This window comes from Aulostomus chinensis, chromosome 16 (genome assembly GCF_037954235.1).
Source record: "Aulostomus chinensis isolate RoL2024-O1b breed Wild chromosome 16, RoL_Achi_v1.0, whole genome shotgun sequence".
NCBI classification, from domain to species: Eukaryota; Metazoa; Chordata; class Actinopteri; order Syngnathiformes; family Aulostomidae; genus Aulostomus; species Aulostomus chinensis.
The window spans coordinates 21,236,596-21,264,461 of record NC_141335.1 but is presented as its reverse complement, the minus strand read 5'-3'; the positions used below and the strand labels follow the sequence as shown (position 1 = coordinate 21,264,461).

The 27,866-nt window shown below is 40.9% G+C and overlaps 2 protein-coding genes across 6 annotated transcripts; one reads left to right on the top strand and one right to left on the bottom strand.

Annotated features, from left to right (window-relative positions):
* The first annotated feature begins 921 nt into the window (after positions 1-921).
* znf518a (zinc finger protein 518A) lies at positions 922-6,382 on the top strand. Of its 2 annotated transcripts, none has more exons than XM_086180593.1 (3): positions 922-1,085; positions 1,904-3,997; positions 4,087-6,382. In XM_086180593.1, exons 2-3 carry the CDS (start codon positions 1,918-1,920, stop codon positions 4,734-4,736), a joined length of 2,730 nt encoding a protein of 909 aa, XP_086036719.1. In that variant the 5' UTR covers positions 922-1,085; positions 1,904-1,917; the 3' UTR covers positions 4,737-6,382. The 2 variants fall into 2 exon arrangements, with proteins under 2 accessions (XP_086036719.1, XP_086036718.1); XM_086180592.1 differs by lacking the exon at positions 922-1,085 and adding an exon at positions 1,728-1,786.
* On the bottom strand, positions 6,226-27,836 carry blnk (B cell linker). Of its 4 annotated transcripts, XM_086180594.1 has the most exons (22): positions 27,681-27,836; positions 27,458-27,520; positions 16,176-16,222; positions 12,944-13,009; positions 12,534-12,580; positions 11,840-11,883; positions 11,644-11,758; positions 11,309-11,412; positions 11,028-11,100; positions 9,624-9,695; positions 9,410-9,435; positions 9,294-9,319; positions 9,156-9,212; positions 9,002-9,026; positions 8,869-8,920; positions 8,624-8,684; positions 8,519-8,546; positions 8,361-8,391; positions 7,549-7,604; positions 7,372-7,455; positions 7,140-7,295; positions 6,226-6,645 (listed from the first exon to the last, which is right to left on the bottom strand). In XM_086180594.1, the coding sequence occupies exons 1-22, from the start codon at positions 27,747-27,749 to the stop codon at positions 6,529-6,531; spliced, it is 1,419 nt and encodes a 472-aa protein (XP_086036720.1). In that variant the 5' UTR covers positions 27,750-27,836; the 3' UTR covers positions 6,226-6,528. The 4 variants fall into 4 exon arrangements, with proteins under 4 accessions (XP_086036720.1, XP_086036721.1, XP_086036722.1 ...); XM_086180595.1 differs by lacking the exons at positions 27,458-27,520; positions 27,681-27,836 and adding an exon at positions 19,766-20,081 and having other exon boundaries at positions 6,227-6,645; XM_086180596.1 differs by lacking the exons at positions 27,458-27,520; positions 27,681-27,836 and adding an exon at positions 13,376-13,503 and having other exon boundaries at positions 6,227-6,645.
* Between the last annotated feature and the right edge of the window lie 30 nt (positions 27,837-27,866).

Genomic DNA, 27,866 nt, shown 5'->3' with positions numbered 1-27,866 from the left:
TACAAAAGAAACAATTACAATGGCTACTTTCAACAGTAACAAGAATAATTTGACGATTGATCTCGTTTAACAGAAAACAGTATTTTGAGATTCAGACGTTTACATTAGGTTGCTTGTCGTATATAACATTAATGTTCCTATCTATTTACATGATATTGGTTTTGAGTGTTTCCTTGCTAACAATAGAAAACACTGAGTTTGTAACACTTGCTGGAAGATTGAGCGGTGGTCGTAAAGCAGTTTGAGTGCTGGATGTGTTGAAAATGTTGTGAAAACTATATAGCGTGACTTAAGTGTGCACATCTAAATTGGATTATTGCTCTCTCTGACAGTGACTTTATTCCTGTTTAGGTCATTTGAATTTTTTTTGTGGTTTTTTTTTTGGTAAAGGTTGTGTTTTATTTGGTCTTGATTGGGTTGATATCAGAATATTGCACACAACATATCCAGTATTAGAATGTGATGCTAGCACCATAGAGGTGTTTACAGGGCCCCTCAAAACGCTAGGACTGGCCCTGCTGCATAACACATGATGCCCAGAGACCTACCAGATCTGGTGTGAATGAAATGCAGAGGATTTATCTTTATAACCAAATATTTGCCAACATAATAATGAGTATGTGTCATTAATTGGATATCTCTTACGTATAGTTCAAATGGTTATTTACGTATCTTTGTATTTAGTTGAGGTAGACAAAAGCTGCTATTATTCCTGACATGGATGTATTTAGTGACTGTTGTAGCTGACACAAATTAGTATTTTATTCCACTTATTTACCACCATCGGCAATGCTAGTTCAGTATTGCAGTATTTAATTTGGCCAGTTAAATATATTTGTTTGGGAATGAGGATTAAATCGAATTTGACGCCATTTGGGGGATGTTTAACGTTTATCTGCTGAAGTGAATAATCGTTTTCGTGTAAGCAGCTCGGTGTGTGTGTGTGCGGGGAGCGGCAGCCCCGGCCATGGGCCCGGGACATCGGTCGGTGGCATCAGGCTAAAAGAGCTCAGGAGCTGTAATCCCCGGATGGAACCATCATGGCTGCCACTCGCTGAGCTGTCAAGCTCTCCACAAAAGAAAAGGTAAAAAAAAAAACAACAACAACGAGACAACTGCACAAATAACTGTACGTTTGTTGACGATTTATGTCGCCCGGTCGGTTTAGGTGCAGTACTAAGTCGATGCAATGTTAGAAAACGAATCTAGCGTAACTTTGTCGTTACGCTTCATATTCTTCAAGTTATTTCGTCTGCTCTCGTGCGTCGCGTTAATTCAAATCAGTCGAACGCTATTACAGAGAACGTTTTAACAGTTAGCTCGCTTGCTTTATGACATATTTAATTTCCTGTGAATTGGGAAATGAGCTAATGCTATCACAGCGAGGTAGTTTTATCGTCACTTCCCAATCCCCACGGCGTTTGTTGCTCACAAAGGCAGTCTCATCACTTTGTTGTGGTCAAGTTAAACTACACAATGGCCGCCCAACTCTCCTCATTAATCTGCTACGCTAAAGTGCAGCTTCTCTACTCTTGCGTTGTTGGACCGTTTTTGGTTTTGGCAGGTATTTTAGCTTGCTTCTGTATTGCGTTCAGTTGTTATACAAGCAAAAATATCAAGTTCAGAAGGCCGGGGAGAGCAAGTGAGCTGAGGTGCAGTGTCCTATACCTGATGGCTGAAAGAATTCCTTGTTTTACACCTGAAATTGATTAATTATATCCGTGTAGTGGCCAGATGAACCGTCGCCAGCAACAGGTGGAGCAGCAGCTAAAGTACCAGCCAGAGAGTCTGTGAACACAGCCCTGTCATAACTGGTTGCCTTGAAATAATTTTGTAAGCATTTGTAATCAATCTGGACACATGTTAACAACTGTATTATCTTGTATATTTGCCACACTTTCAGACACCTGTAACCCCATGGATTTGGTGGATATACGCGCCGCTTCTTCCACGACAACGAATAAACGGCGTTTCAAGAAGAAGGGCCGAGTTTGGCGCAAACGGCTGCACCACAGGAAGCGTGCCGTCCAGCCCCCAACTATGCAAAGTGAAGATGGACCAAAGACAATACCAGAGGAGTGGGAGCCGAGCTCCAAGAAGCCCCTGCAGGAAGCACAGCAGAGGACACATGATATAAATTTGCTCAGGTTCACATGCTCTCAGTGCAAGGACAACTTGGATTATGTTCCCAAAGACCTATTGAGACACTTTGAGGAAAACCACAGAGGAAGCACGCCAGTGTTCCCTTGTCATATGTGTACTTTTAAAACACATGACTTCTCCTACTTTCAGGTTCATCTATTAAGCCACAAGGACACTTTTTCTAGTTGCAGCATTTGTAATGACAATGTTAAACGAACATGGGCTGAATTCAGCGCACACCTCACTACGCATCACTGCCAAAATGGCAACTATTCATGTGAACTGTGTCAGAAATTCTCAACAGCGGATGTTCAAATATTTTTAGAGCACATGTGTGTCCATCATTTTGCGCTGGAAGGAGCAAATGAGATCGATTTAGTTCTGCACACAAAGGACAATAATCTGTTGGGATCTGTAACAACCACTCAAATGTTACGTTGTCAGCACTGCGGCTACGAGGCATCTCAGAAATGGTTGCTTGCTAAGCACATTAATGCTAACCATGTTAGCCAAAATGGCAACCAGAAAAAGAAGGAGGTTCATTCCATAGCAGTGAAGCCAAATGACCCCACCCCAAAAATGAATCCTAGACTAACTAGAAGTGCAGTTAGGGAAATGTGCTGGTTGACGCAGGACTGCCTCTCTCTGCCAGGGAGGGAATTCCTGGATAAATACTGCCATTTGTCTGACCCACAAACTACACTTGAGGAGACTCAAGAGTTCTTGATGAAATCTGTAGCCGGGGAAACTGGTGACCAGAAATGGACCAAGGCTCTCAAAACCGTTCTGTCAAATGTCCCTCAAGATATGAACCTTCACCCAAAGTCAGACAACGGCCTCATGTCGAACTCTGCAGATCTCACCGTCCTCACGGTCAAAAACAAAATCACCCTGCCTCAGAATGGCGCTACTTATGCCAAACGGCTGAAAATGATGACTGAAAAAGACCCCCTCCCTCCTGAGAGTGCTGTTGGAGATGCTCAGTGTGTTGTGGACCAAAATGGTTGTCAGTCAGACTGGATTGAGCATACACAACAGACTGAAACTAAACTGAATAATGAGGCCACAATGTCCGCCCAGAATGACCCTCCGGAGTGCACACAGATGCAGGAAAACCGAGAGAATCAGGAACTAAAGTCTGTTTTGGATAATGAGGAGCATGCAGAGCCTCAAAATGCTCATCCTCAGGAGGATGGCGTTTGCAGCGAGCTGACGGTCACAAATGACAGCCAAGAGCAGATGTCTCCTCGGATAACTATACCAAAAAATAAGAGAAGGAAACGAAGGTGGAAAAGAAAGATGGGATCTAAAAAGCTAGATAGACGATCCTCAGCTTTGGCCTTAAAGATAGTGTTGAAGAAGAATCCTGTGAAAGGGAAGCAGTGGGTGTCACAGAGCTCTTTGTCTCCACCAGGAGGTGGTCCAAAAGGTGACCACCACTCAATAATAAATGACACGGCGCAGGATTTTCCATTAACAGAAGTCCACCTGAAGACACGGACCAAATCCTTCAAGACGGACTCCGATGACCCCTCTGAAGCCATCATATCTACTGTACAATCAAAGCCAGAGGAACTTGCTCCGCATTGTGCCGCAAAGACAACAGGATCTAAAGACACGATCGAAACCCAGCTTGAAGGCCCGGCATCGCCGAGTCAGGAAAAGCGAGATGATGCAGGGAAATCACTACAGTACCTGGAGAAGAACAAGTGCAGGCAGGCCATTTCACCAGCAGCAGAGAAGCCGTCCTCTGACAGGGTCCTGGACTGTCTCCTGCCAGCGGCTGATGGTGGGACTCTTCATAGCAGTTACACCAAATCTTCCTCTCTTTCCCATCCTGCTAGCACACCACACGGTAAGATGGCTAATGATAGTTTGGACAAAAACCTGCATTTTCTTGACGCAGGAATTTTTCATTCAAATGTATTAAATGTGGTCTTTCAGGTGAAATCAGCTCAGGAGATGCAAGTCTGACTTCAGAGTGGAATGTGGAGGGGATAGGAGTCGGAGAACTGCCTGCTGATGCCCACCCAGATACCAGCAGCACCGACCTGCCAGCAGGGAAAGCCATCCAACCAGAACCCTCACTAGCCTTTGGGTGCCACCGGCAGCTGGTCCCGAAATGTCTGGAGAGGACCTTGAAGTTAGTAGCCATAAACCCCTCTCAGCCCATCAAGCGCCCCTTGAGAGACCAGCCTGTTGTGGTGCTAAATCATCCAGACGCAGACATCCCGGAGGTTGCCAGGATCATGGAGGTGGTCAACAGGTACAGAGGGGACGTGCAGAAGGTCATTCTGTCACGACGGACTCTGAATGCTCTCTCATCCGAGACGAACGATCTTGAGGACACCCAGACTCCCTCGGTGCAGGAGAGGTTTCTATTGAAATTGAAACTGCGCCGGCTGAGCAGGAAGAAGTACGAGGTAGTCGGCAGCATTTCTCCCAGCAGGGATGTTGAGAAGAAATTCAGCTGCTGGTTCTGCGGCCGAGTCTTTACATGCCAGGAAACATGGATGGTCCATCGGCAGCGACATCTGATGGAGTGGAAAAGGCCAAACTGTGAAAACTCTTTAAATGTCGCGCACACTGGATGACGGCCTGGAAGATGTCTTTGCAATACGACAAAAACAACAATGGTGACTGTGTTTTGTTTTTTTTTTCCTTTTCTTTTTTTAAGTCTTAATTATGAGTTTTTGAAGAGAAAAAAAAACTTCTCACATCCTGGAGGGTTCTCATTCTCAGGGTAACATTTACCTATCGTCTCTCCCAGTCTGAGTAGCTTGATACAGACTTTGTGATTATTTGTAAACCCACGAGAATGTGGCGTCTGTAATTTAGTTCTCGGTAGTGTTTATATTTTGTCTACGCAATAGCTTTATTTAAGGTGATTTAAGTACACTGTCACATGGAGTTTTCTAGAACACTGTAATTTGTATATTTGCCATACCATCTGAATTTTGATGTACGGGTAGGCTATACAGTGGTAGCTATCATATTTATGTTTCTGGAACGGGACGCAGAGACCCTCAAGTTACTCAGATATACCAAAACTGTGTGTTCTAAAAAAAGGAAGAAAAAAAAAACAAAACAAAAAAAGATAAGCTGTTTTAATTCACATGTATTTATGACTCTTTCTTATAGACTTATATGCTTTTCTTTCTGCTTTTGTTTTTGGGGGCAATCTTTGTAAAATTTTGTATAAACTCCAAATTATGTTCAAATATAATTTTATTTGTAAGAGGTCTATTTTCTACGTAAGTCTATTGCATTCACTTAAGAGAAATACCCCTCTGGCTGAATTAACAAGATGATTTTTCATGAAAAGAAAAAAAATATTTTTGCGACGTAGTTATTTGATTATTTCAGAAAAACACCATAAATGTCGTATTTCAGAAAAAAAAAAATCTCGTTAATTCAGATCAAGTATTTTTTCTACGTAATTTGATTTTATTCGTTCAGAAAAACAGATTTTTCTCAGGTGAATGCGGTAAGCTTTGTAACTTTCCGTGTGGGCAAATATCCCCCAGCATTTTAAAACCTGTGTTCATGTCAGTGAATCACGAGCAAAATTTCTTTTTTGAAATCTCAGATCGGATCATGCGTTTTTCTCGGTTTTTGACTTGAAATTATAATCTTTTTCTTTTTAAATTGCACTATGAGAGGAGGATTTCTATTTCCTGTTACCTCACCGTATCAGGCCTAAAGCCGATGACAATCTCAAGCAGTGTCCTGTGGCGAAATATTTCCATATGCAGCCATGAGCCCTCAGTATTCACAGCAAGGGAACAGTGGTGGCGTGTGTGCGTGTGCGTGTCAGTCGAGGACCATTGGGCACTCCTGTTTGTAGAGTGCGCACTTCAGTGTCTGTCACTCACTGTATATATATAATCAATTTAGATGAGAGATTTATAATTGTGTATAGTCCAGCCAGAGGTACTGTAAGATATGACCTGACACTTTTTCACCAAGTGCCTGATAAGTTCTTGTTATGCAACAAATTGGAGAATAAATGAGCGTGTCAGTTTTTTGGTGGCATTTTGTGATGATTGAAAAATAGAAGGAAAAAAAAAAATTCAAGTTGTATTACACAAGAGAAGAGTTTTATTCAAATGAATTAATACAACTTTGCATCTTTTGAACCCCCGCCCCAATATTGTAAACAACCTGCCTCCTTCTGCTCCAGCTACTGTCTCGTTCCCCGCGTTCATTTGAAAACACTGTTTACTGACTGAGCATTAAAGAAAGCATCTTAATAAAAAACACGAGTCTTCTGAGTCGATGTTGCTTTAGCTCTTCTTGGCAGCAGGATGTCCTGCAGTAGCTTGTGCAAACAGCTGGATGGGATGCACGGCGTTTACCGGCTGTGGCACGTCACTTGAGATGCACCTATGGCGTCACGGGAAAGCACAGCCTGGCTGTGTCCTTTGTGTTGTTCTGAATGTCGATCAGCACCAGAGGGGTCCTTTGGTGGGTCGCGATGATCTGAGAGACACTGCTGAAACACTGAAGAAAGGGAGAATCCGTTTGGCGTCGAAGCAAAAATTATCGCCAAATTACTCTGAAATTGCCGGACAAAACTGTACAGCAGGTGTCATTTCAAGGTTGGTGTGATTATTGTTACATGGTGGTGCGTGTATATGAGACCATCATTTTTAATGGAATTAACACAAACCTGCTCAGCTCAACTCTCACTGTAAGTTGGTATTTTGACCAAGACGTGCAAAAGATGTATTTCTTTTTTTATGTATTTTTGTGTGTCAAACCACTGTGATGTGCTTAAAAATGGGAGTATTCTTACATCAGAAGGACTCTGTACACTTCGGTCAGTTTCAACGCTGTGCTATCAAACGCCATCTCACAGTAAACCTAACTACGCGCGGCAGCTGGTGACTCATCCACATCTGGGGTGTTGAGTGTTTCCGAGGCTCCTCACTCATAGGTCCCTTTATTTGACTGTCGCAAGTGTCACGTTATCAGCGCAGTACAAAGGAAGCTACCTCCTCTCCTCTCTTCTCACTCCCCAGCGCGTACTCCTGCGTCGTCTCCAGGTAGCGGATTGGGATATTGTACACCCGGCTCTTATAAAGCACCACTAAGGTGTAGGGCTGGCGAGCATCATGACCAGAGCTATTCCTCACCATGAACGCCCCGTCCTGAAAACAATGAAAAGGGTGTTACGGGTAGTGATCCACCAACATTGACGGTCACGATGTGAAATATTCGGATTACTTTATTGGAGCAAATTAAGATTTCTTCAGCAGTCTTGCGATCACACGTGCTGGCAAACCATGGTTTCTGATAGACGTCCGAGTCCTGAAATGTAACACAAGGAGAGTTTTAATAATACCCCTGCATAAACTGCAAACACATACGATTTGCTTTTATAATAGTCTGTAAGAGCATGACCTTGTCTTTGTCTGTTGGGTCATTTTCAGCAGAGACACTTCGTCTGTCAGTTTGTCCTGTTACACAGAGACACACACATTGTAATCAAGAGTGTTTCAGTGGTAGAAATCCAGTAATTATTTTTAATCAAGTACTTCACTTAAGAACAGTGGGCCTCATTCATGAAATATTTTTCAGCAAAAAATTGTTCTTACACACTGCAGGAGTTGATTACCCCTCAATTTTGTCTTAAAGACAGGAAACAAAGCCTGACAACTATACCTCAGTATGTGCATCTTTTTACTCCATTATATTTATCCGAACAAGTCCATTGCTATTCATTTAAAAGAAAACAGATTTCGCACAGAAAAGATTGCAAAAACATAGCCTCAGTACTTGAGTTAAAGTATAAATAGTCCTTGTGAATTACTCTGCGGCAAGTGAAAGGATCAAAGTCAAATTTTACAAAATATGCAAGAAATGGAGAGAAAATGAAGGGAAAAACATCTTTGTGAACACAAGACATCAATTTGTGAATACTTGAAAGGCAAAATACATTTTTTGGGGTCAAGTATCACTCTAAGTTAAAGACACAAATGGTACTCTTGAACTGTTAAGAATGTTACATGTTGGTACTAGATAGTTATATTTGAATTACACGGTAATATCTGGGAGTTACACATGGGCTGTGTTACCAAACTCAAGAGGAAGGAATGGATGGTATTTATCTGTTTTATGGTACAACATGGTTGTTTTCAAGCTTGGCATGGCCTGTGTTTGTGCGTGTGTGTGTGTGTGTGTGAGTGGGGGGGGGGGGCAGAATGAATGCTTACTTTCAAATTCTCTTGGCCTCGTGTCTTGCCTCTGTAATAACATGAGCATGAGCACATAAAAAGTCTGATAATGAAAGTAAACCACAGTAAAGTAATGATGAAAGTGTGTGTGTGTGTGTGTGTGAGTGTGTGTGTGAGTATACTCTCTGAGATCTTACCGGCCTAGGAGGTGGTTTCGGGGATCGTCTGAAGGACAGAAAAAGTAACTGTTTTAAACTGCTTACACTATCAGGTGAAAAAAGCTTTCGATAAGTGACACTAACTCTTTTGGCAAAGGTTTGGGTAGGAGCGGCGGAGGTCCATCTGCTGGTTTATCACTGGTTCCTAGAGGAACCCAAAGAACGATTAAGAGTGATCTACCGTTATGTTACGTCTGAAACAGTCACATTCTTATTGTCAATGTCGTTACACTGGTTGTCCTGTAGATGGCGCACCATGCTGGATTATTTATGAGGCAGCTCTCTTCTGTTTAAAAAAAACAGAAAATCATGTAATCTCTGATACCCACTGTCGTTTGGATCACACACTTCATATTCATCGTCGCCTGTGGGCTGCGGGACCTGGATAATCACAACAGCAGTCAGAGGAGTGTCACTGTCAAAAATCTCTTTCATTAAAAGTTTGTGAATGTCACCGCTTACATCAGAGAGATGTCTCATTGTCACTCTGGAATAAAAAACAGAAAAAGAATACTTAAGTATGTTTTGCAATCTATATATTACAAATACCTAGTTGGTGTTGAACTAAGGCAGGTAAGTACAGATCTATCTGAAATGTCTGTGTCAGCAGTGCTACCTGGGGCTGGGTTTCGGAGGTAAAGAGAATGACTTTGTTGGGGGGATGGGAAGTAGTCTGTAGAGGAGCAAGGGAGCAGTTATAGGCTCAGACTGTATTCCATGGTGTGTTATTACTGTCATGTACAAGAGGACTGACCTGTTTGCAGGAAGGGACAAAAAGTTCTGTAAAGAGACCATGAAGCCCATTAGCCATTAATAACCTGAAAAAAAAACCATCTTCTCATGACTTGCACAAGTAAATATGGAGCCTACCCTTTTGTCAGGAACTTCATAAGAATCTGAAAAATATCCAGAATTAGTCATCCAGTAACACCAACCACAAAAGTCTCAGTTTGATATTAAAGACATCACGTGACTTTTCCCAATGTCAGTTATTTTGAGTTACAGGTGATTACGACCTGTAATTTTAGGGGTTGACCTTTGTGACCTTGTGCATATTTCAACCATGCCATGTTATTTTACCCACCAGGACTGGTCGAAAGCTCTGGTAAAGGTGTATTTAACATGGAACGGCTCCTCCAACTGTTAGTCCCGGGATCTGAGGGCAGAAACAGAAAGCTTAAGTATGCAGTCACACTTTTGGTCAACAGGATTGTGCTGAATTACTCAAGGAAAGTCATTAATGCCAGCAGGTGGCAACAGGAAAGGATTTTATTGAAATACTTGGACCTATTCTACCTGGCGGGTTGACCAGGCCCTTCCAAAATGTGGACAGTAACACCTACAGATCTTGATGATGGTTTACTGTGAAGTGAGTTTTATCGTCCAGGCAAACCAACTCATTTTGGAGCCAAAAATAGAAGTAACAACATACTAAGAAAACCTAGTTGAGGAAATAGTTAATATTTAATTCCCATCAATCTAACGTGTGTGCCAGTAAGGCCAGACGACAATACACCCCAGTGGGACTATTTTTTTTCTTTTACTCCTATCAAAATAAAACTTTATAAAATGAAAGTAACCATGAAAAGTAACATGTTTCTTTGAAAATAAATTTGAATATGCAAATGAGCTACACACTAGTCGAATATAGGCTACCCAAAATATATCCCCATAGGCTTAAGTTTTTCCTTTACTCCCATCACAATCAAACAGTGCAAGTATCCATGAAAATTAACATATTTGTTTTACACGTTTCTTGGAAAAAAACACAATACATAAACATGATACATTTTAAGTCACTTACTGTACCTGGCTCACTTGCCACAAAAAGACTTATATAGATCTAAAGAGTTGATTGCACAATCTAACCTCCACTTGCTTTCAAATTTTTTTTTTTTTTTGGGGGGCGAACAAGCCTTACCTAATAACATTCCGTCATAGTGACATCAGAATAGCCATCTTGGTCATTATTAATGTGGTGAGGTTACATTTTGGGCTAGTAGATTTACAAATGATTGGTATTGTTGGTATGATTACGAAATGACAGCCTCACACAGAAGACAGATGGAAAACCAGATAGAACCATTTCCCAGACATTCCAGCTCTTTTAACAATATGGTTCCTGTTTTAGCTTCGTGATGAACTTGAGAGGGCTGGGTGTATCACGGACCATGCAAAGCACCATGCAGACGTGCTCATAGTCCAAACTGCCATTGCCTCCACCAGAACAAAAGACACAGTCTTAGTAGGTGATGACACAGACTTGTTAGTACTCTTGTTGCGTCATGCTGATCAGAATTCACAGGAGCTGTGCAAAGGAAGCAACAAGAACAAGACGGGTATGGTGCGTGAAGCAGACGAAGGAGTTACTTGGTCCTACGGTGTGTGACAATCTCCTCTCCTGTGCTTGGAGTTCAGCAGTCCTTGCAGCACTCGTATTCATACAGCTTTTATTTCAAATTCTTTGTGCTGTATATTTGTATCTTACTAGCAGGTGGGTTCTCTGCAGGTTCCACATAATTGTCTTCATCGTTACTGCCATCTGGACTGATGTAGTCTTCCTGTAGAGCAACAGAGACAACAAAATATTGGACATGGTGTCCACAGTCATTGGAGCGTGTTTTCTACGGCACAGGATATGGTGAAATTCTGCAAGGCAGCATATATATATACACTGTATAATCACACTATATGCATGTATAGGTGTGGAGTTATTAGACCACTGTGTAGCTGTAAGATCACGTGTTGTAGGTGTGAAAGCTACATTACTTCATGAGTCTCCCTGGGGGCAGGTTCAGGTGGCAGGTGTTTGGATTCTTTGCCCGGGCGAAGGGGCTTCCTGGGTGGCCGTTCAGGCCGGTTGCGGCAGCTGTCTGGAAAAGGAGAAGCAGAAGCAGAAAAAAAAAAGTGTCAGCATTTGCATGAAGTACCCTTCTGAAGAGCTCTGTGGTTTTGGCTCAACAGGGTTTGTAGTGAGTGTATGATTACACAGGAAAACTAAACTCCAAACGATCGCGAAACTTATCGTGTGCATTTGTTTCATTTTAGTGACAGATATATGCTTCAGTGAGCAGTGCAGGCAGGAGCTTGAATAAATGACTGACCAAGATATTCCCCCCGAGAGAAGGAAACAGATGAGCTTGTGAAGACTCTATGACTGGGAGGAGGCTCGTAGCTGTCCTCCTGCTCCTGAAATGGCTCCTTGTACATCTCATTATTCTGGTGATGACACACAGGCCTATTATTATTTGGTACCACAGAGAAACGGAAGAGTTTGACTTTAATCGGTTCCCAACTTACATATTCAGAATCAGACAGCTGCTCATCACTGTGCCTGTTTTCATCTGCAAACACAAGCATTGAAAGGGGTTTCATGACTACATGCTGACAAATTTTACATTCCAGACATGAATTCATCTGAGCAGGTGTCGGAGTAGGTTTTCTCGTGCTTGACTGACACCTCCAAGTCAGTTTCTATGGTGAGGAAGCGCTGGACCGTATCTCCTCATGTCTTCATCTATCCAACAGTCACTCAACAGAAGCTTTTAAACACTGTGTGTTTCCAAACTACATGTGGAAGCAGGAAAATAGAAAAACGCACTAATAAAGTTACAGAACTCCTACCAGTCAAAACTGTTTTATAATACCAGGTTTACAATGTGACATTAAACAGGGGGAACGCTAGTGTACGGTACAAAATACAATTCTAAATATGTTTATAATATATATATATATATATATATATATATATATATATATATATATATATATATATATATATATATATATATATATATATAATAAATATGAAATATGTAATACAAAAAAATTCATGTTTATTCCCTGGGAAACTGAAAATAAACAGAAGTGGACTGTAATTCATTTGCTAAGCGACACCTGTGTTTACCATGCGGCTGCCGCGACGGAAATGCTAAACTTAATTCGGCACTTCATGTTATTGATGGGAAAACAGCAGTTCAGTCACCGCACTCACCTCTGTAATCTCTGACAGGAACTTCTGGAAGCGGTTTGCTTTTCAGCCTGTTGTACGGAGAGGTGTTGACAACAGCGACAGTGTTTACTAGCATGACTTCCCTTGTCTTTTTTTCTCTTTTACTATGAGACGAAACTGAGCAGACAGTCCCATGTATTCACTAGATAATATTAGCAGGATAGCAAAGTGATGAATTTCAGGAAAGGAAAGTGGGACAACAGTCATCTGTTTAATTTATTTTTGGTTTGTCTGTTTCTCTTATTGCAACGGTTGTGAAAGAGGAATCAGCATGTACCAGTGGCATTTTTAAACCTCAGAAATCCAACTTTCCACCACATTGCTTTTCACAGTGTTCCCGAGTCTCTAATACGAAAAGAAGCGACAAAAATATTTTGCATTTCTGAACGTACCGTCTTAGTTTATTCAGTAAGCTGCCATCATTTTTCTTGATGTCTTGAACAATCTTCTGAAGCTGCCTGGAAAACAAACAATTTGTCATTTGAGAAACAAGTCTTCAGAGCATTCTTCATGGCGAATGAGAGGTCCTCCTGATGCCTTCATCCACAGATGGATGACAGTAAAGCCAAACTAATATCCCCTTCAGCTCTCAGTCCTCGTTTTCCTAAGTATTCTCCATAAAGTTTAAATTTATGTTCAACATGAATCCATGCCGGGTTAAGACGTATTTTGCTTTACTGACATTTGTATAATTATGAAATAGTGATTTAATTTAGCAAATGTGACACAGAGCTGTAAATATCAAACAGATGGGAGCAAACGTCATGCTTTGTCATCACAGTCACAAAAAAAAAAAAAATCAGTTACAACCCAAAAATACTTACCGAATCTTCGCTGTGGCCGGAGCTGCCAGTTTACCTATCGTGTCCCTGTTCATATTGACTCCGAGAGTTTACACGTTTGAACCCTCATTCATTCCCCTCATGTGTTTAAAGTCAGTGTTTAGTCACGTCTGGCAACAAAAGGGGGAGGAGAGAATTCATTCTGGCTGCGGCTGTAAGAAAAATCACTTCTCTTTTCCACTCCCTGTCACTCACTCACTCACACACACACACACACACACACACACACACACACACACACTCTTACACAAATACAGACCTCAGCGGCCACAGCTTTTGACAAACTGCCTGCATCACATCCGTGGGTGCAAGTTTTTGAACAATCTTTTCTCAGGTCGCCCATGCTTTTCTACAATTTCAAACATTTTGTTGCTTTTTTATTGTCCTTACAGCGTTTGTTCACCTTGCTGGGTAGTGATATGGAAAGTTATGCGTTCCTGCTAAAAAGGTAGTAGGATGATCCACTGCTGTGTGTGTGTGTGTGTGCGTGGTTGCCGTGGGTATTTTTGTAGAATATACACATCTGTTCTACCTTTGTCACAGGGCCCTGTGGCAAGGGGGAGAACCCAGGAAGTTTTTATTACAACCCAAAAGTGCTTACCAAATCTTCGCTGTGGCCGGAGCTGGCAGTGCACCCATCGTGTCCATGTTCATACTGAATCTGAGGCTTTACATGTTTGAACCTCATCCATTCCCCTCATGTGTTAAAAGTCAGTGTTTAGTCACGTCTAGCAAATTTGTGGGTACTTTTGCAGAATACACATCTGTTGTACCTTTGTCACAGGGCCCTGTGGCAAGGGGGAGAAACCAGGAAGTTGTTGGTGGGAAACTTCTAGGGCTGTAATCAACCAAAGAAATTCTTGGTCGACTGAAGCCCTCAAATTTCGACTAAAAATCGACTAATTTTATATATGAAAAATATACTGTGTCAACTATCAGCACAAAACCTGTTGAGGAATATTTAGACAATTGTTTTCGTCACGTTATAATGACTGACTGACACTATCATTTGTCCTGACAGAGCGAGACTGAACGGGGGAGCTCAGCATCGCGGCTGAGACACAAATAGACTTTTAACTTAAAATTTACTCTTGAACACAAAAGGGCAAGTCCACGGTAAGAATTTTTACAATTAAAACAAAACAATTATTAGACTAAAACATTGAAATGTCAATTCTGATATGTTCGTATACTCAAAACTGACGGGGCAACCTAAGGTGGACAAGTTAGCTCACCGTTTCTAGGTGATACGCCGTCGTGTTTGTCGTGGAGCTGTGATATGCAAACTGTTGTTTGCAAACTTTGCATTCGACTTTTTTTCCATGATTATTTTCATGAAATGCTGTTATGCTGCAGATGTCTTTAACACGGTGGACGAGGACTGACTTTAAATGAAACCGTCAAAATTAAATATACATTCATCAAAGCACCAGACATTGGCCTAGTATTCTCCAGTCTGTCTGTCTCTAGCGGGTCGGGCTAATCCAAAATAGCAAAAACAAAGGGGGGTGTTCAAAGATAGATTGTGATTTGTGAAACAGGGGTGCTTTCGGTACTTTCCTCCTGATGAAATTAACGTGGCAAAAAAATCGACCAATCAGAATTTTGGTCGAGCCAGAACGTACTGACTAATAAATAGACCAGTCGACTGGGAGATTACAGCCCTAGATACTTCTATAGTGTTTAACAATTTGGATCTTTAAGGAACCAACTGTATGATTCACAATCAAAAAGGGCTTTTGTCTGCTTTTATTCAGTCTGGAGCTGCTTTTAAAGAAATGTATAATGTAATGTAATATGATTACTGAAACTCCTTTGTAAATTTCAAACATTTAAAAACTCAGGTAGTTGTGTAGTTTTTGATGTTATGTTAGCTTTAGTTTAAATGAGTTCCATCCAGGTCGCCAGTCCATTGCAGGGCCAACACATAGACAGACAACCATTCACACTCACAGTCACACCTACGGTCAATTTAGAGTATCAATCAGCCAAGGTTTAAATGAGTTCTCAAAGAAAAAAACACACTGCTCCGGCAACAACATCCTATTAAACAGGTTTAGATAAATATTCAACCCATTAAATCAAACTGATTTCATAAAATCTCTTGATCTATGTGCAGAATATGACGTAATTAGTATCACGTACGGGCAGCACGGTGGTGCAGTGGTTAACACTGTTGCCTCACAGCAAGAAGGTTCCGGGTTTGAGTCCCAGCTTCAGCACAGGATCTTTCTGTGTGGAGTCTGCATGTTCTCCCTGTTCCTGTGTGGGTTCTCTCTGGTACTCCAGCTTCCTCCCACAGTCCAAAGACATCAAGAGAGGACGAGGCTGATTGATACTCTAAATTGACCGTAGGTGTGGCTTTGAGTGTGAATGGTTGTCTGTCTCTATGTGTTGGCCCTGGAAGGGACTGGTGACCCTGGTGATGGTGATGGGAACCCAGCCTTTTTCCTGAAGGCTGCTGGGAAAGCCTTCCCCCAGGCCCCCGCAGTCCGTAACAGGACAAGCAGTAGAAAATGAATGAATGGATGGATTGTATCAGGTACATGTTTCTGCATAGCATCCTGACCTTTCGGGAGTGTCTGTGTGTTCCATAGAGAGATGTTTGTTTTGACCTTTTTACTGTTATATTATTTATGAAGCGTATTCTACATTCTGTGTTCCTAAACAGTTTAATAATGACAAGCAATGAGGGAAAGAAAGAAGAGAGTGTGAGCGAGGCCAGGTTTGAAGGATGGTGGGCCCAGGTGTGAGATGACAACTATGTGAAAGTGTGACTTACGGTTGGTGGATGAGACTGAACTTGCTGATGTCGCTGTCAGACAGGTTCTGTGTAATAACAGAGATAAAATATAAACACACAGCGACAAGCTGGTTAACACTTAGAGAGGATGAGTATAGAAGAGGTGATGCTGCAGAATAACATCCAGCGGCTTCAGGAGTGAGCGAGAACATCTGGAGTCGTGCATCATGCAATGGCTAACAGTAGATGGCAGCAACTGACTGAGAGCCATTTCAAGACCCAGCCTCCTCACACTTGTTTACCTTTGAACTCAATCAATAAAGACAGCAGAAATGGGAGATTCAGGGTCACACATATATTACACTTATGCACCCAGCAGCTCTTAAAACTCATAGCTGTCATGATTCCTTTGACATTTGTAATTCATGGAGCTCGCTTAAAGCAGCTATATAACCAAGGGTGATACACAGGTGGTGTTTATGAAGCTGCATCGGGAAGGACAACAACAACAACAACAACAAAAACAACCCGTGAAGCTGGAATGTGCTGTGGTGCGGTTTCCTTTTTGCCAATTAAATCCGCCGACCTTCAGGTGAAGAGGCTCCAACCAAAAACCCCGAGGAAGGAGTACCACTTCAAAATAAACACACACACAAAAAAACCTCATTTAACACTGTGAAAAAAATATTGGATAAAAATGGTGCATGCTAATATCTGTTGTGCAATGTGTGTTTCGTAAATTAAAAGAAAATGATTAGCATAAAATATGCAACAAATGCTGCTAAATTATGTATTCCCATCTTCATTCATAATTCATTACAGCAGGTCAGTTTTTGCTTGGTTTTTCTTTTCTGTTTTATATTTGACGCAGAGATGCTTCAATCCTCTTTTTGTCCCTTTCTCAAAATTTAATGGTAAATAATTCCCAAAATTACATGAACAGGTGATGGCACAGGAATGTCGTCAGAAATAATCACCAAGGAAAATCCATCAGTGGAAAACACCCATCTTTTAAAAATATCAAGCCATCATCAATGTACTCGAGTTAGCATTTCATAAAGCTGGTAGCAACCTATACCTGACACACATAAGATAACCCTAAACATGATTGCTAACCTCAACGTTAACTTTCACATTGCCAGTGAGGGTTGTGCAATAAGTCAGCAGCTGTTTTTGTGCACGTGTGAATTGTTGTATGTTTGTGAAAATATTTAATTTTAATGATAATTTTATGACACTCTAAAAAATATTCAGCAAACACCACTCTAATGAAGATGAGTCTGTTAAAGCTAGAAGCAAGCTAACATATAGCTGATGAAACGAGCTAACTTTTTTTTTTTTGCTAACCTCAATGCTAACTTTCACGTCGCCAAGCGATGGTTGTACAATATGTTGCTAGTGTCTGAAGATGTTTGAGAGTATGTGAACTGGTGTATGTTTCTTTTCTTGGGTGACTGACCAATTCAGCCTTTGAAGGACCAATCTAAGTCAAATTACTCCAAGTTACATGTGCAAAACCAAAAGTAGTACTTCACCCATAAGGCATACTTCGCCTTTGAGGTACACAGTACATAGAGGTGAAGATGATCTTCCCCTCTTGCTTCCTTTCTTTCTGACTCCACAATGCAGAAAGAGACAGCCATGTACATTTAGCTTGAAGCGATCGCTAACAACAGCAAAACTTTCTAAGAAACATCAGTTTCTAAACTCTGAAGCACATTATCAGGTATAACCCACATCTTCTTTATCCAGCCGAGTGCTATGTAATCCCCGAAACACTTCCATTTGATGTAAAATCAAGTTGTAATCCTACTTGTTTGTCACGCATTCATGGTAGCACAGAATTTATTTCAGCTTTTTTTAAAATTTTATTTTATACACATTAGCGCCAAACCAGAGGTGTTATAGTTTATCTTAAACTCAAATCCAGGTGTTTGTGGATTACTGAGTGTACGGCTGGATAAAGAAGACGTGGATTATACTATTATCATACTACTGGCTTCAAGTTAATATACCTGGCTAGCTCTGTCTTCATGGGGGACTCACCAGCTGAGATAACCATGAGCTGAAGAGAGCTCTAATTAAACAGATTGTCATGCAGCTCCAACAGCGTGTCAATGAAAAGTTTGGTCCTGTAGGTTTGTTCGAAGTCAAGTGAACAAATAGAGAGTAGTGTATGTGATAAGAGGTCCACCATGGGCAGTTAATTTAATTTAATAATGTCCCTTTATCAGTAAAGTCCTGTGAAACAAGTGCAGCAAAAGATTCCTACAACTGATAATAAAGTAGTTTACTCTGAGGTGTTGTGGGAGGGGCTGCTAAGACTACCTTAGTGTGGATACCGGAACGGTGGTGCAACAAAAGGATGGATTACCACGAGGAATAGGCCGCAGCACAGTGAGAGCCCTTTAAGTAGAGCTTGTGATTTATTATCATTTGTAAATCAGAGAGGGAGATCACTTAATATGAAAGGCATTACCTTCAAAGCAATGAACCTTGGCCTCACAGATACACACTTGATCATCCTGCTGGCTTACAGGAGAGAAAAAAGAATCTGTATAAAATCAGACTTAGCCTTTTGACACCGAATAAAATATCAAATAGTCCGCCCCAGTGGATAGTCAGGCACTGCTCCCACATTGAATTATTTATAGGAGAGTCTGTGCTTGTTCAAATGAGACACAACAGCTCTGCATGCTGCTGCCTTTTCTTTGTCTCAGAGACCAGAAGCTCTCACTCACAGTAAAACCGCCATCACATCCTAATATTTTACCAGCTGATCTGATGGTATGGTTAGCCTTACTATGCTGTGGTTAGCCTCAGTAGTTCACTTTGAATTCATGAACAAGAATTAATGTTTTGTGTGTGTGTGTGTGTCCAGTTTATTTGAGTAGAGTTTTCATTGTCTCTTTTAAGTTCAAAGCAGATTTATGGATGATCTGAAAAGGCAAAAACAAACTATTTAAAGGACATTTTTTGTTTATGTCAATACATGATAAAGTGTTAGATGATCGGATCAACACCACAATGTCATACCTCATAGATTGTAGCATTATAGCTTTGCCAAGAGGACTTGAAACAAGTGGAGCTTGAATTCTTGAGGTATTAGTTAGCAGATTTTCTTACTTTTAGAGAGAGCCCGACTAGCACTGGGCTTCGTACTAAGCTAAGCTAACCATCACTTGGCTCAAGAACCAAGAACCTGGTTTCAGTCAGTCTTCTCATGTAAGCCTCAGCCAGAAAGTGAATACATATTTTTGGCAAAATGTTGAAAGCAATTCATAGTTGTTGTTCAAAGCCACAATGTGTTTAATTTGGAGTTTATAACGTTTAGCACGGAAAATATGTGAAAATGTCTTAACAGTGCATTAGATGTTGGCGGCGGCAAAGGATCTGTTCAAAGTACATGGTGCAGAACCGAAGCAAAGATAATGTAAATCAGTGACGTGCGGTGAGGTTCATGGCTGGCGAGGCAGTGACGTCATTAGTCAGACTTAAAAACATATTAACCCGAAGTGCAACAGGCGGCGGGTTATGTTTTAAGTCTCATATCAGCATTCTTTACAAATACAAACTGTAGCACACAAAAAGCGGATTTAATTTAAAAAAAAACGTTATTATGGTCTTACCATCCGAGTCCAGACGTTGTACGAAGTTGAGAAGAGCAGGCAAGAAAAGCAGAAAAGACGGTTTCTTGATGTACATCCACACATCCAAAAAGAGCGGGTCTGTCCCGTAGCCTGACTCAAGCTACTAGCTCCGGCGTTGGTCTGCCTTTAATTATTACATCCTGCTTCGATTGAAAGTCCAATTTAGAAAATTGTCTTGAGTTTGGAGATGTAATCCTCTTCCATGGAAACACTGGGAAAAACACAAAAACTGATGCACCGCACTTGCTCATTAGCTAGCTTACTGTCACTTATTCTCTCGCATGGTTGCATTCACATTAGCATCCCTGGGATCACGAGTGCCCCCCACAGAGAGGCTAGAGAACTGCGTGCGTCACCGAGCTCCTCTTCCCAGCCGTTTTATGATTTCTCGGCGCATGAAAGACACATTAAATCATATCCGCTAAAAACTATAGAAAATTAATTCACATAGTAAAAGTGTTTGAATGTTTTAATAACTTAATACAGGGAGACAGCAATACGCTCGGCTGCCGGGTATTGCGCAATCCATGGTGAGGCTCGGCGGGCTGCTGCGGCACCACACTCTCGAGTATTTCAACGTTAAATGGGAAAATTCGGCAAATTTGAGTCAAAAATGATCTAAAACTGGTGGAGATAAATGGAAAATAACTTAAATCACTCGAAAAATTAAACCATTTAATTTTTTTTTTCATTCCATGATCAGCCTCACCTGGCCCCCCTGACTGCACGTCACTGAATCAATCATGATTCCTGGTGATGGTGGGTACGATGTACTGTTGTTGAAACATAAAGACAGTCTCCATCGGGGGTCGTTTGGGCGGTGGTTGCTATTAACAAAGGAACCTCTTCTTCTTTCCAGGGGGTTCGCACAGGACACCAGATCACTATTTACTCTAGTTGAGCAGGTTGTCATCAATCAATGAATGTGTGTGTGTGTGTGTGTGTGTGTGTGTGTGTGTGTGTGTGTGAGCCAACATTGCAAAGTGAGTTTCTAAGGTGCTATATAATAAATGCTCTATTTACAGGCATTAGCATATTTGTAACGAACAGCTCAATGCTCTTACGCTGTTGAAGCCCTCTCTGTTTCTGTGCCATGTGTTGCCCCATGATATGTGGCTCTCTGCTGGAGTAGCAAACAGCAGGTGTTGCAAATATAACATTTGCCCGTGTGCTTTTTTTTTTTTTTTTTTTTGGGAATGTATTTCATTTCAGAGAACAGCTATTGGATCTTTCACAGCAGCTGCATAAGGTCTCGTGGCTGGTGAGAGATTTTGCACATTTTAACGAATCTCTGCTAAATGTTCAAATACCACAGGTGTACGATCCTTTTTGCTGTCCTATCCATTACAGAGGGATGTGTCAAAATTGAAACTAGTGTGGTTGATTGGTAGAGTATATTCCTTCTGTGTATTTTCAACTATAGTATAGATTTTTTACATCATTTCATGCCATTGTAGATGTTTGATACCAACAACAAAGTAACATGTCATATAGCATGCAGCCACAGATGTGCTGCTGTGTTTATTTTATTCTGCGTGGCCTTTTTTTTGTAGTGTTGATGTCACATGGAGAGGTTGAAAGTGACTTCCTCCCATCGCAGCCACACAGGCAGAAGCGTCACAGTGATGAAGCCTGACAGTTCTTTTAATCTGCTACCTGTGTGAGCGATTACGGCATCAGACAGATGGAGATCACCTTTATCTACGCTGCGCTGACTGTCATTTTTCCATCCTTATGGTAATATGCAGCCATCCTGACAGATTAGGATTGTTTTATTTCATTTAGGAAAGAATAGAAGCTTCCTTGCATGAAAGAGGAAGGAATGTGTCTTATTAAATCATCAAAACAGGACACATTGAATAAAAGGATTAAATAGAATAGAGGCTACATGCACTTTCCAGTCTGAAACACTAACAAACAAGGAGGTATTGTGGGCATGACATGATGAAGATGCATTTTCATCATTGAGTTTCTTTTGAACTTTTGCTCCATCCACTGTATAAACATGATATGAATATGCAAAGCAAGCCAAAGGCTGTGCTCACTGGACACGTACATGCACACGCACACACACACACACACACACACACACACACACACACACGCACACGCACACACGCACACACACACACACACTGGATGACATTCAAAGTCTACAGTGCAGCCCTCTCTGCCCTTAGACACATGCTGAGTTCCTGATGAGTCAAACATGAACTTATTATAAAAGAATGTCTTCCTTTTCTGCTGTACTTTAGTGCAAGCACACCGCAGCTCGACAAAAGCTTCAAGAAAAAAGGTCTGTAATCAAGCGTGTAAAATAAATTCACAGAAACATGTCTTAGTGCTATTGGTGCAGAAATATGCTATATTATATATGTAAAGCTCTCGCTGTTCAGATGTGTTTTAGGACATAAAGGACTTGTGTGCTTTGAATTAATGCCTGATATGTTTTTTCCACCAAAAATCCAATTATTATCCATTATTTCTCTGTAATATAAATATATATATATATATATATATATATATATATATATATATATATATATATATATAAATCCATGAATAGAAAATGTGTTAAGCACAGTGCTACTTTTCTCCCTGTGTTGAAGAGGATGATCATTTAGTTCCATATGAAAAACATTTTTTAGAAACTGTTTTTTGACTCTGCTCTACTTTCCTTCGTAAAAATCCTCTTGCAACAGAAAATTATATTTAACTGACAGATGCAACAGAAGATTTGTCCAAAGTAAAAGGGGAAGTGTACAAAATGAAGGTGAGAATGAGCAAATCCACTTCAATCTTGACCATTCTTTCAAAGAGACGAGAAACGCTGCATTGTGGTTTTATGCCTCTAGGATATATGTACCTCTTGTAGTGACCTTTGACCACCAAAATCCTCTCATTTCATCCTAAAGTCCCTTTGGAAATGTTCAAGAAATTCCCTCAAGTGTTCCTCAGATATTGCTTTAATAAGAACGGAAACCTAACATGACCCTCTTTAAGGTATATCAGTTAGACCGTCCATCTAACATGTATTCATTCTAGGCCTCGATCTAGTGGCTACAATCGGCCGATTAATCCGGGCCCTAAATCATTCCATTCTGTTCAATGCCAATGTTTCTCCTCTTACCCCTAAACAAGAGAGGCAGCCTGTGAGATGAACGACGTCATTTCTTATGCTGTGAGTTTTGCAGCTCAGTGTTATCTGTTTTCCAGCTCGATCATTTGCTATACAGTACAGTATGTGTTCTGCCTCAAAAATAACTTTACTTACAGTACAGAGGCCTCAAGGAAATGTGAAGAAGATGTTCTCTCCTCGAAGAACTTGTCACTGTCATAAAGTAATATCGAAGTTTACCATTGATAGAATCTGCTGTATGTGCAAAGACATTTCTGTTTGCTAAGTAGCAGAAAGTTCCTGAGTTAGACAGAAGTTGTTGCTGTAAGGTGCTCACTCCGTCACAAATGTACTGACATTTTCACCTCTGTGTGATTTTTGAGGGCCTGCAGGCCATTTGAGGGACATGAGCTCAGAGAATCTGGGGTGGCTGTGCTAACTTGGTGCTTAATACTGACATGCACAAAGTAACAACGTTAACATGCTCATGATTTTGAAATCATTATGATGTGACGCCATTTTCAAATTAAAAATATGGAGAATACAAAAAAAAAAGACTTGTTACCATTGTGGAAATAAGTCTGGCTTATTTGGTGATCATACCATGAACCCCTTCAAGCTAAGAAATGTTGTGCATCAAATATTAAATTGCACACATTTCCAAACAAAGACAAAAATAAAATCTGAAAGTATACATAAGTGTGTTGGACTTTCATCTTTTGAATCAAGACTTGAAAACAGCACACATCTCACCTCAGAATCTAAAATCTGACAGACTTCCTTGATGTACAGTCATCACTGACTCCATCATGGACGCTCAGCAACCACATGATTGATGCTAATGACAGCAAGGCTGCTGAGGTGCTCCTGTGTCATGGTAGACTTCAGCTATGTGCCAATAAGCTTGCGTGTGTGTGTGTGTGTGTGTGTGTGTGTGTGTCTTTTCTTACATTTTGGAGACCTTTTCCATAGGTTTTCATTGAAGGTGAGGTTTAGGCCGATAGTTGGTCGTCCTCAACGATTCAATTCACTTTATTTAATTCAAACAACATTATCAGTCCCTCTTGGGGCGGAATAATTAGAACATCTGGCACAACTCACATACAACGGCATACAACACATACACCAGGAAGTTTAAAAGGTTGGAAGAAAATCCTACTCATGTGAAAATAAACTAGCTAGAAACATTGCAGGTGTATACCTCTACCATAGGTGCCTGTGATTTTGACCTTTGACCTCCAAAATGTTTTCAGGTTGTTCTTGAGTCTCATTGGAGGTTTGTACTATATTTAAAGAAATTTTCCCAAAGGTGTCTTAGATATTGCCCTGCCCAAGAATGAAAGAGATTTCATGCATTGGTGAGATGTCACTACCTTGACATTTGACCACTAAAATCTAAGTCCGAGTGGATATTTATGCCAGTTTTAAAGAAATTCTCGAAAGCCCCCCCCCCCCCGAGATATCGAAATAAAGAGAACAGGATGGATGGATAATGCCTATGGCCCTCAGCTTTTGCTGATGTGGAGACATAAAAACAAATCAAACCTGTCTCCCTACGGCTAGGGAGTAAGTGGAGACAGTAAGGTGCAGAATTAGCACCATATAAAACACAGCAAAAGCACCAGTATGGAGACAATAATGAGACTAGCATTAACAGGTCCATTAAATGAGCTGCATACAAAGCCTGCCCACAAAACCTCCTTCACGGGGATGCATTTTCTAAAAGCCAGTGATTTCAATTTATCTTGAATGCATTTATAGTCTATTTAATGCTACTGGAGACCTTAATTCATTCCTGAGTGTCTAAAAGAACAAGCATCTGCCTGCTATACCTTGCCATCTGGGGATCTGGTACTGTGAGATCATCTGACCTGTGTTGTTAAGACATAACTTGAGAGTGCACCATTTAAAATTGTATGATCCTGACATACTTTGTCAGGTTTCTACTCAGACTTGAGCTGCATAAAGTGGTTCCTCCGCGTGTGCTCCCATGGACCGAGACCTAAGACTACTCCGATCGGTTCATTTTGGGACTTCAGTACCCAGATATTCTTTCATATTTAAAGTGGACAGTCGGTTATTAAGACCTCTCCTGTACTGGAATTCTGGGCAGAACTTATTTCTACCATTCAGGTGTGTAATATTTATCAGCTTAACATGTTAGCATTTGCTCCTTCTTATACATGAAAGTAGGGCTGGAGACGAAAACATGCTCACTAAAATTTTATGATCTGGGAATCATGAATATCTAGTTTTGCCCTAATCCACCTTGTATATGTTGAGATATTTCAGGAATTCCAGCTCATAGCGGTCCATCAAAAGTCCACACAGCTTGGTGCAGAAATGGGTTTTTTACTAGCGCTGTATCTGTAGGAATGGGATGTGTCAGTCATCTCTCTATGAATGTGTATTTTTCAGATTTGCACGAGTAACTTGCACATCAAAGCCTCTGCACTGAAGCATGAATCATTTTGACTAGTAAATAGCGTCTTTTGGAGATACGCCTGGGAGAAGTAGGAGTATTTCAGTGATGCAATATCCATCCTGAAATAGAATCAGCTCAGGGTCAGTGAATAATGAAGAAGAGGCCAGATTGATGCTCTCATCTGTTTGTGTGAAAAGGAGGATTTGTAAGTGGCTAATAAATAAAGGCTCCTTTTTTTTTTGTGCTTTTTTTTTGTTCCAGAAGTGTCAAAACGCAGGTGTTACTGAGGAGGAAGATCCTCAAAATATGAAATACAGGGACGTTATCAACTCATTTCAGTGCTCCAAATCGATGGTGAGTCATGAAAGAGCTGTACTCCCCCGATGAATGATGGGAGAGAGTGAGACTTACGACAAATAGCACTTTAATTATACGTACCTAAATAAGTAGGAATAACAGCTTTACTGGCTCACAGCCACACACATACAGTACACGGGTGGTGGTTCTAGATATGTTGTGGAAGGGACACATTCAGCTGCTAAAGGTATTTTAGTCCACAACATAGTAACGTGCACATAAAACTTAAAATTTCATGATTATTTCAGTACCATTGTTCATTTCAGTATCAGTTTTAGTTCACAACTGCCAGTCGCTGGTTGCTTGCTGAGTCACAGATTTGTACCAGCTGTCATGTCAGCACTTTTGCAAGAGGCTATCCAAATTTTATTATTAATGCAGGCTAGAGGACCACTTTGAGAGCAGGCCTCCTCCAGTTCTGTTTGATACAAAAGATGGATGGAAGATGGAAAGATGGAGACAGTCAGCATATGAAGCTGAAAAGAAGATAAAGCTTTTACAAAGCCAAAGCACAGTAAGGCAGGCTGTAGAAATATTACCTGAGTTAAACTGGAACACTTAAACTAGAAACTGTCGGTGGATTACTGAGAACCCGGCTGGATAAAGAAGACCTGGATTATAGCAGACGATGCCCTTGAGAGTTTGGAAACACATGTTTTTGAACACTTTTCTGACTTCTGGAGTCTCAAAGAAATAATGCAAGAGGGAAAAAAAAACTGAGCTCAAAACTCAGTACCTGAATAGCACAATACAATTTTTGGGCTGAAGTACTGCTTTTATACTATACACAGTAAAAAAAAACAACACAAAATCATGCCCATACAATGGTAATGTATTCGACAGCTGTGAGTGGGTACACACGGTACGGTAATTTATTTATATTTTACCTTTTTTTAGGCAGGGGAAACTCACTGAGAGTGACTCTCATTCGCAGGAGTGCCCAGATCGTATTTACACTGCTACAAGTTCATACCTACTCAGGACAAACACAGTCAGATCTGCTGGCCACTGAGCAGCACCGCTAGAGCGGTCAGGGTTAAGAGGGCAGGGCCAGCACTTTCTCTCAGCTTTCTCCACCCAAATGCATCCTCATCCAGCGCCATCTAACCAGTTACAGATGGGAGGAATCCACCGTGATCGGTCATAAAGAACAAGGCCCCTATTGCGATATTGCTCTGAACTCAGCGTTACACAGGCCCCTTTTGGCAGCCTCTGGACACAGACATATGAAGTGTCATATGAAGCGGATGTTGACGACAAGAGAATAGCTGTGGAGTGTTGAAGAAGCAGAAGTTGCACAGAGTACATCCTCTAACAGAATGCGGGAAATCTGCCAAATGAAGGAATTTACACAAGTCATGTCTCATATTTGGTAAACTCACAACTTTTTGCAGAGCTGCAACAATCTAGTTAATTCAAACTGAGTTCTGAAGGCTTCTAGGTTTGAAGTACTCACACTGGCCATATCGGGGGAAGAAAAAAACAACAACTTCTGACAGATTTTAAAAAAGCCTAATGAGAAAACAGAATGTTTTCTCATTTCACTTTTTTTTTAATATCAAAACTGGCACAAAGAGCTCCTGGAAATGTAATTATTGGGCTGTTTTAATGCCACAATCATGATAAGACTTGCTTGGGAGGATTTGTCCATTTGGATGTAATTAGAATAACAAACACGAGGGGATTAGCAGAATATATAACTCTATAACATTTTTAGGAAATACTGTATATTCAGGTAAAGAAAAAGGAAGAAAATATGACAGTTACTCACCAGAAGTCTCTGCCCAGAAATCTTCAGTCTGTTGACCGTTACAGCACATTCTTGCATTTTGTTCTGGGGAACATTTTAATCACAGTTTGTCCACATTCATAATTGATAACAGGCCGTCTTTTCATCACACTCTCACGCTTGTTGCACGTGCGCAGCATATTTGAAGTTGAAATAATTAGCTTAAGGAAAATCTTAGCAACCTCCATTTTTCTGTCCCACTCACCTTAAACATTAAGGAAGCCACTTGTGTGTAGTCCCATCCTTCACACTCTTCACTGGTTGGTAGGTTCATTTCGATCTCAACAGGGAACCTCTGGGCTGAAGTGTACTTTTGGAAGTACAGTGATTGACTGACCTGTCTCCCTCACAGTCTAAACTTGTCCCCAACATCGCCAACAGGAAGCAGAAA

Coding starts and splice junctions, on each gene's coding strand:
- znf518a (XM_086180592.1), top strand. CDS start 1,735: ATGAACCGTCGCCAGCAACAGGTGGAGCAGCAGCTAAAGTACCAGCCA. Junction 1,787..1,903: donor GCTAAAGTACCAGCCAGAGA/GTCTGTGAACAC, acceptor CCACACTTTCAG/ACACCTGTAACCCCATGGAT. Junction 3,998..4,086: donor TCCTGCTAGCACACCACACG/GTAAGATGGCTA, acceptor GTGGTCTTTCAG/GTGAAATCAGCTCAGGAGAT.
- blnk (XM_086180594.1), bottom strand. CDS start 27,749: ATGAACCTACCAACCAGTGAAGAGTGTGAAGGATGGGACTACACACAA. Junction 9,320..9,409: donor ATGAAGTTCCTGACAAAAGG/GTAGGCTCCATA, acceptor GTCTCTTTACAG/AACTTTTTGTCCCTTCCTGC. Junction 8,547..8,623: donor CCCAAACCTTTGCCAAAAGA/GTTAGTGTCACT, acceptor TCTGTCCTTCAG/ACGATCCCCGAAACCACCTC.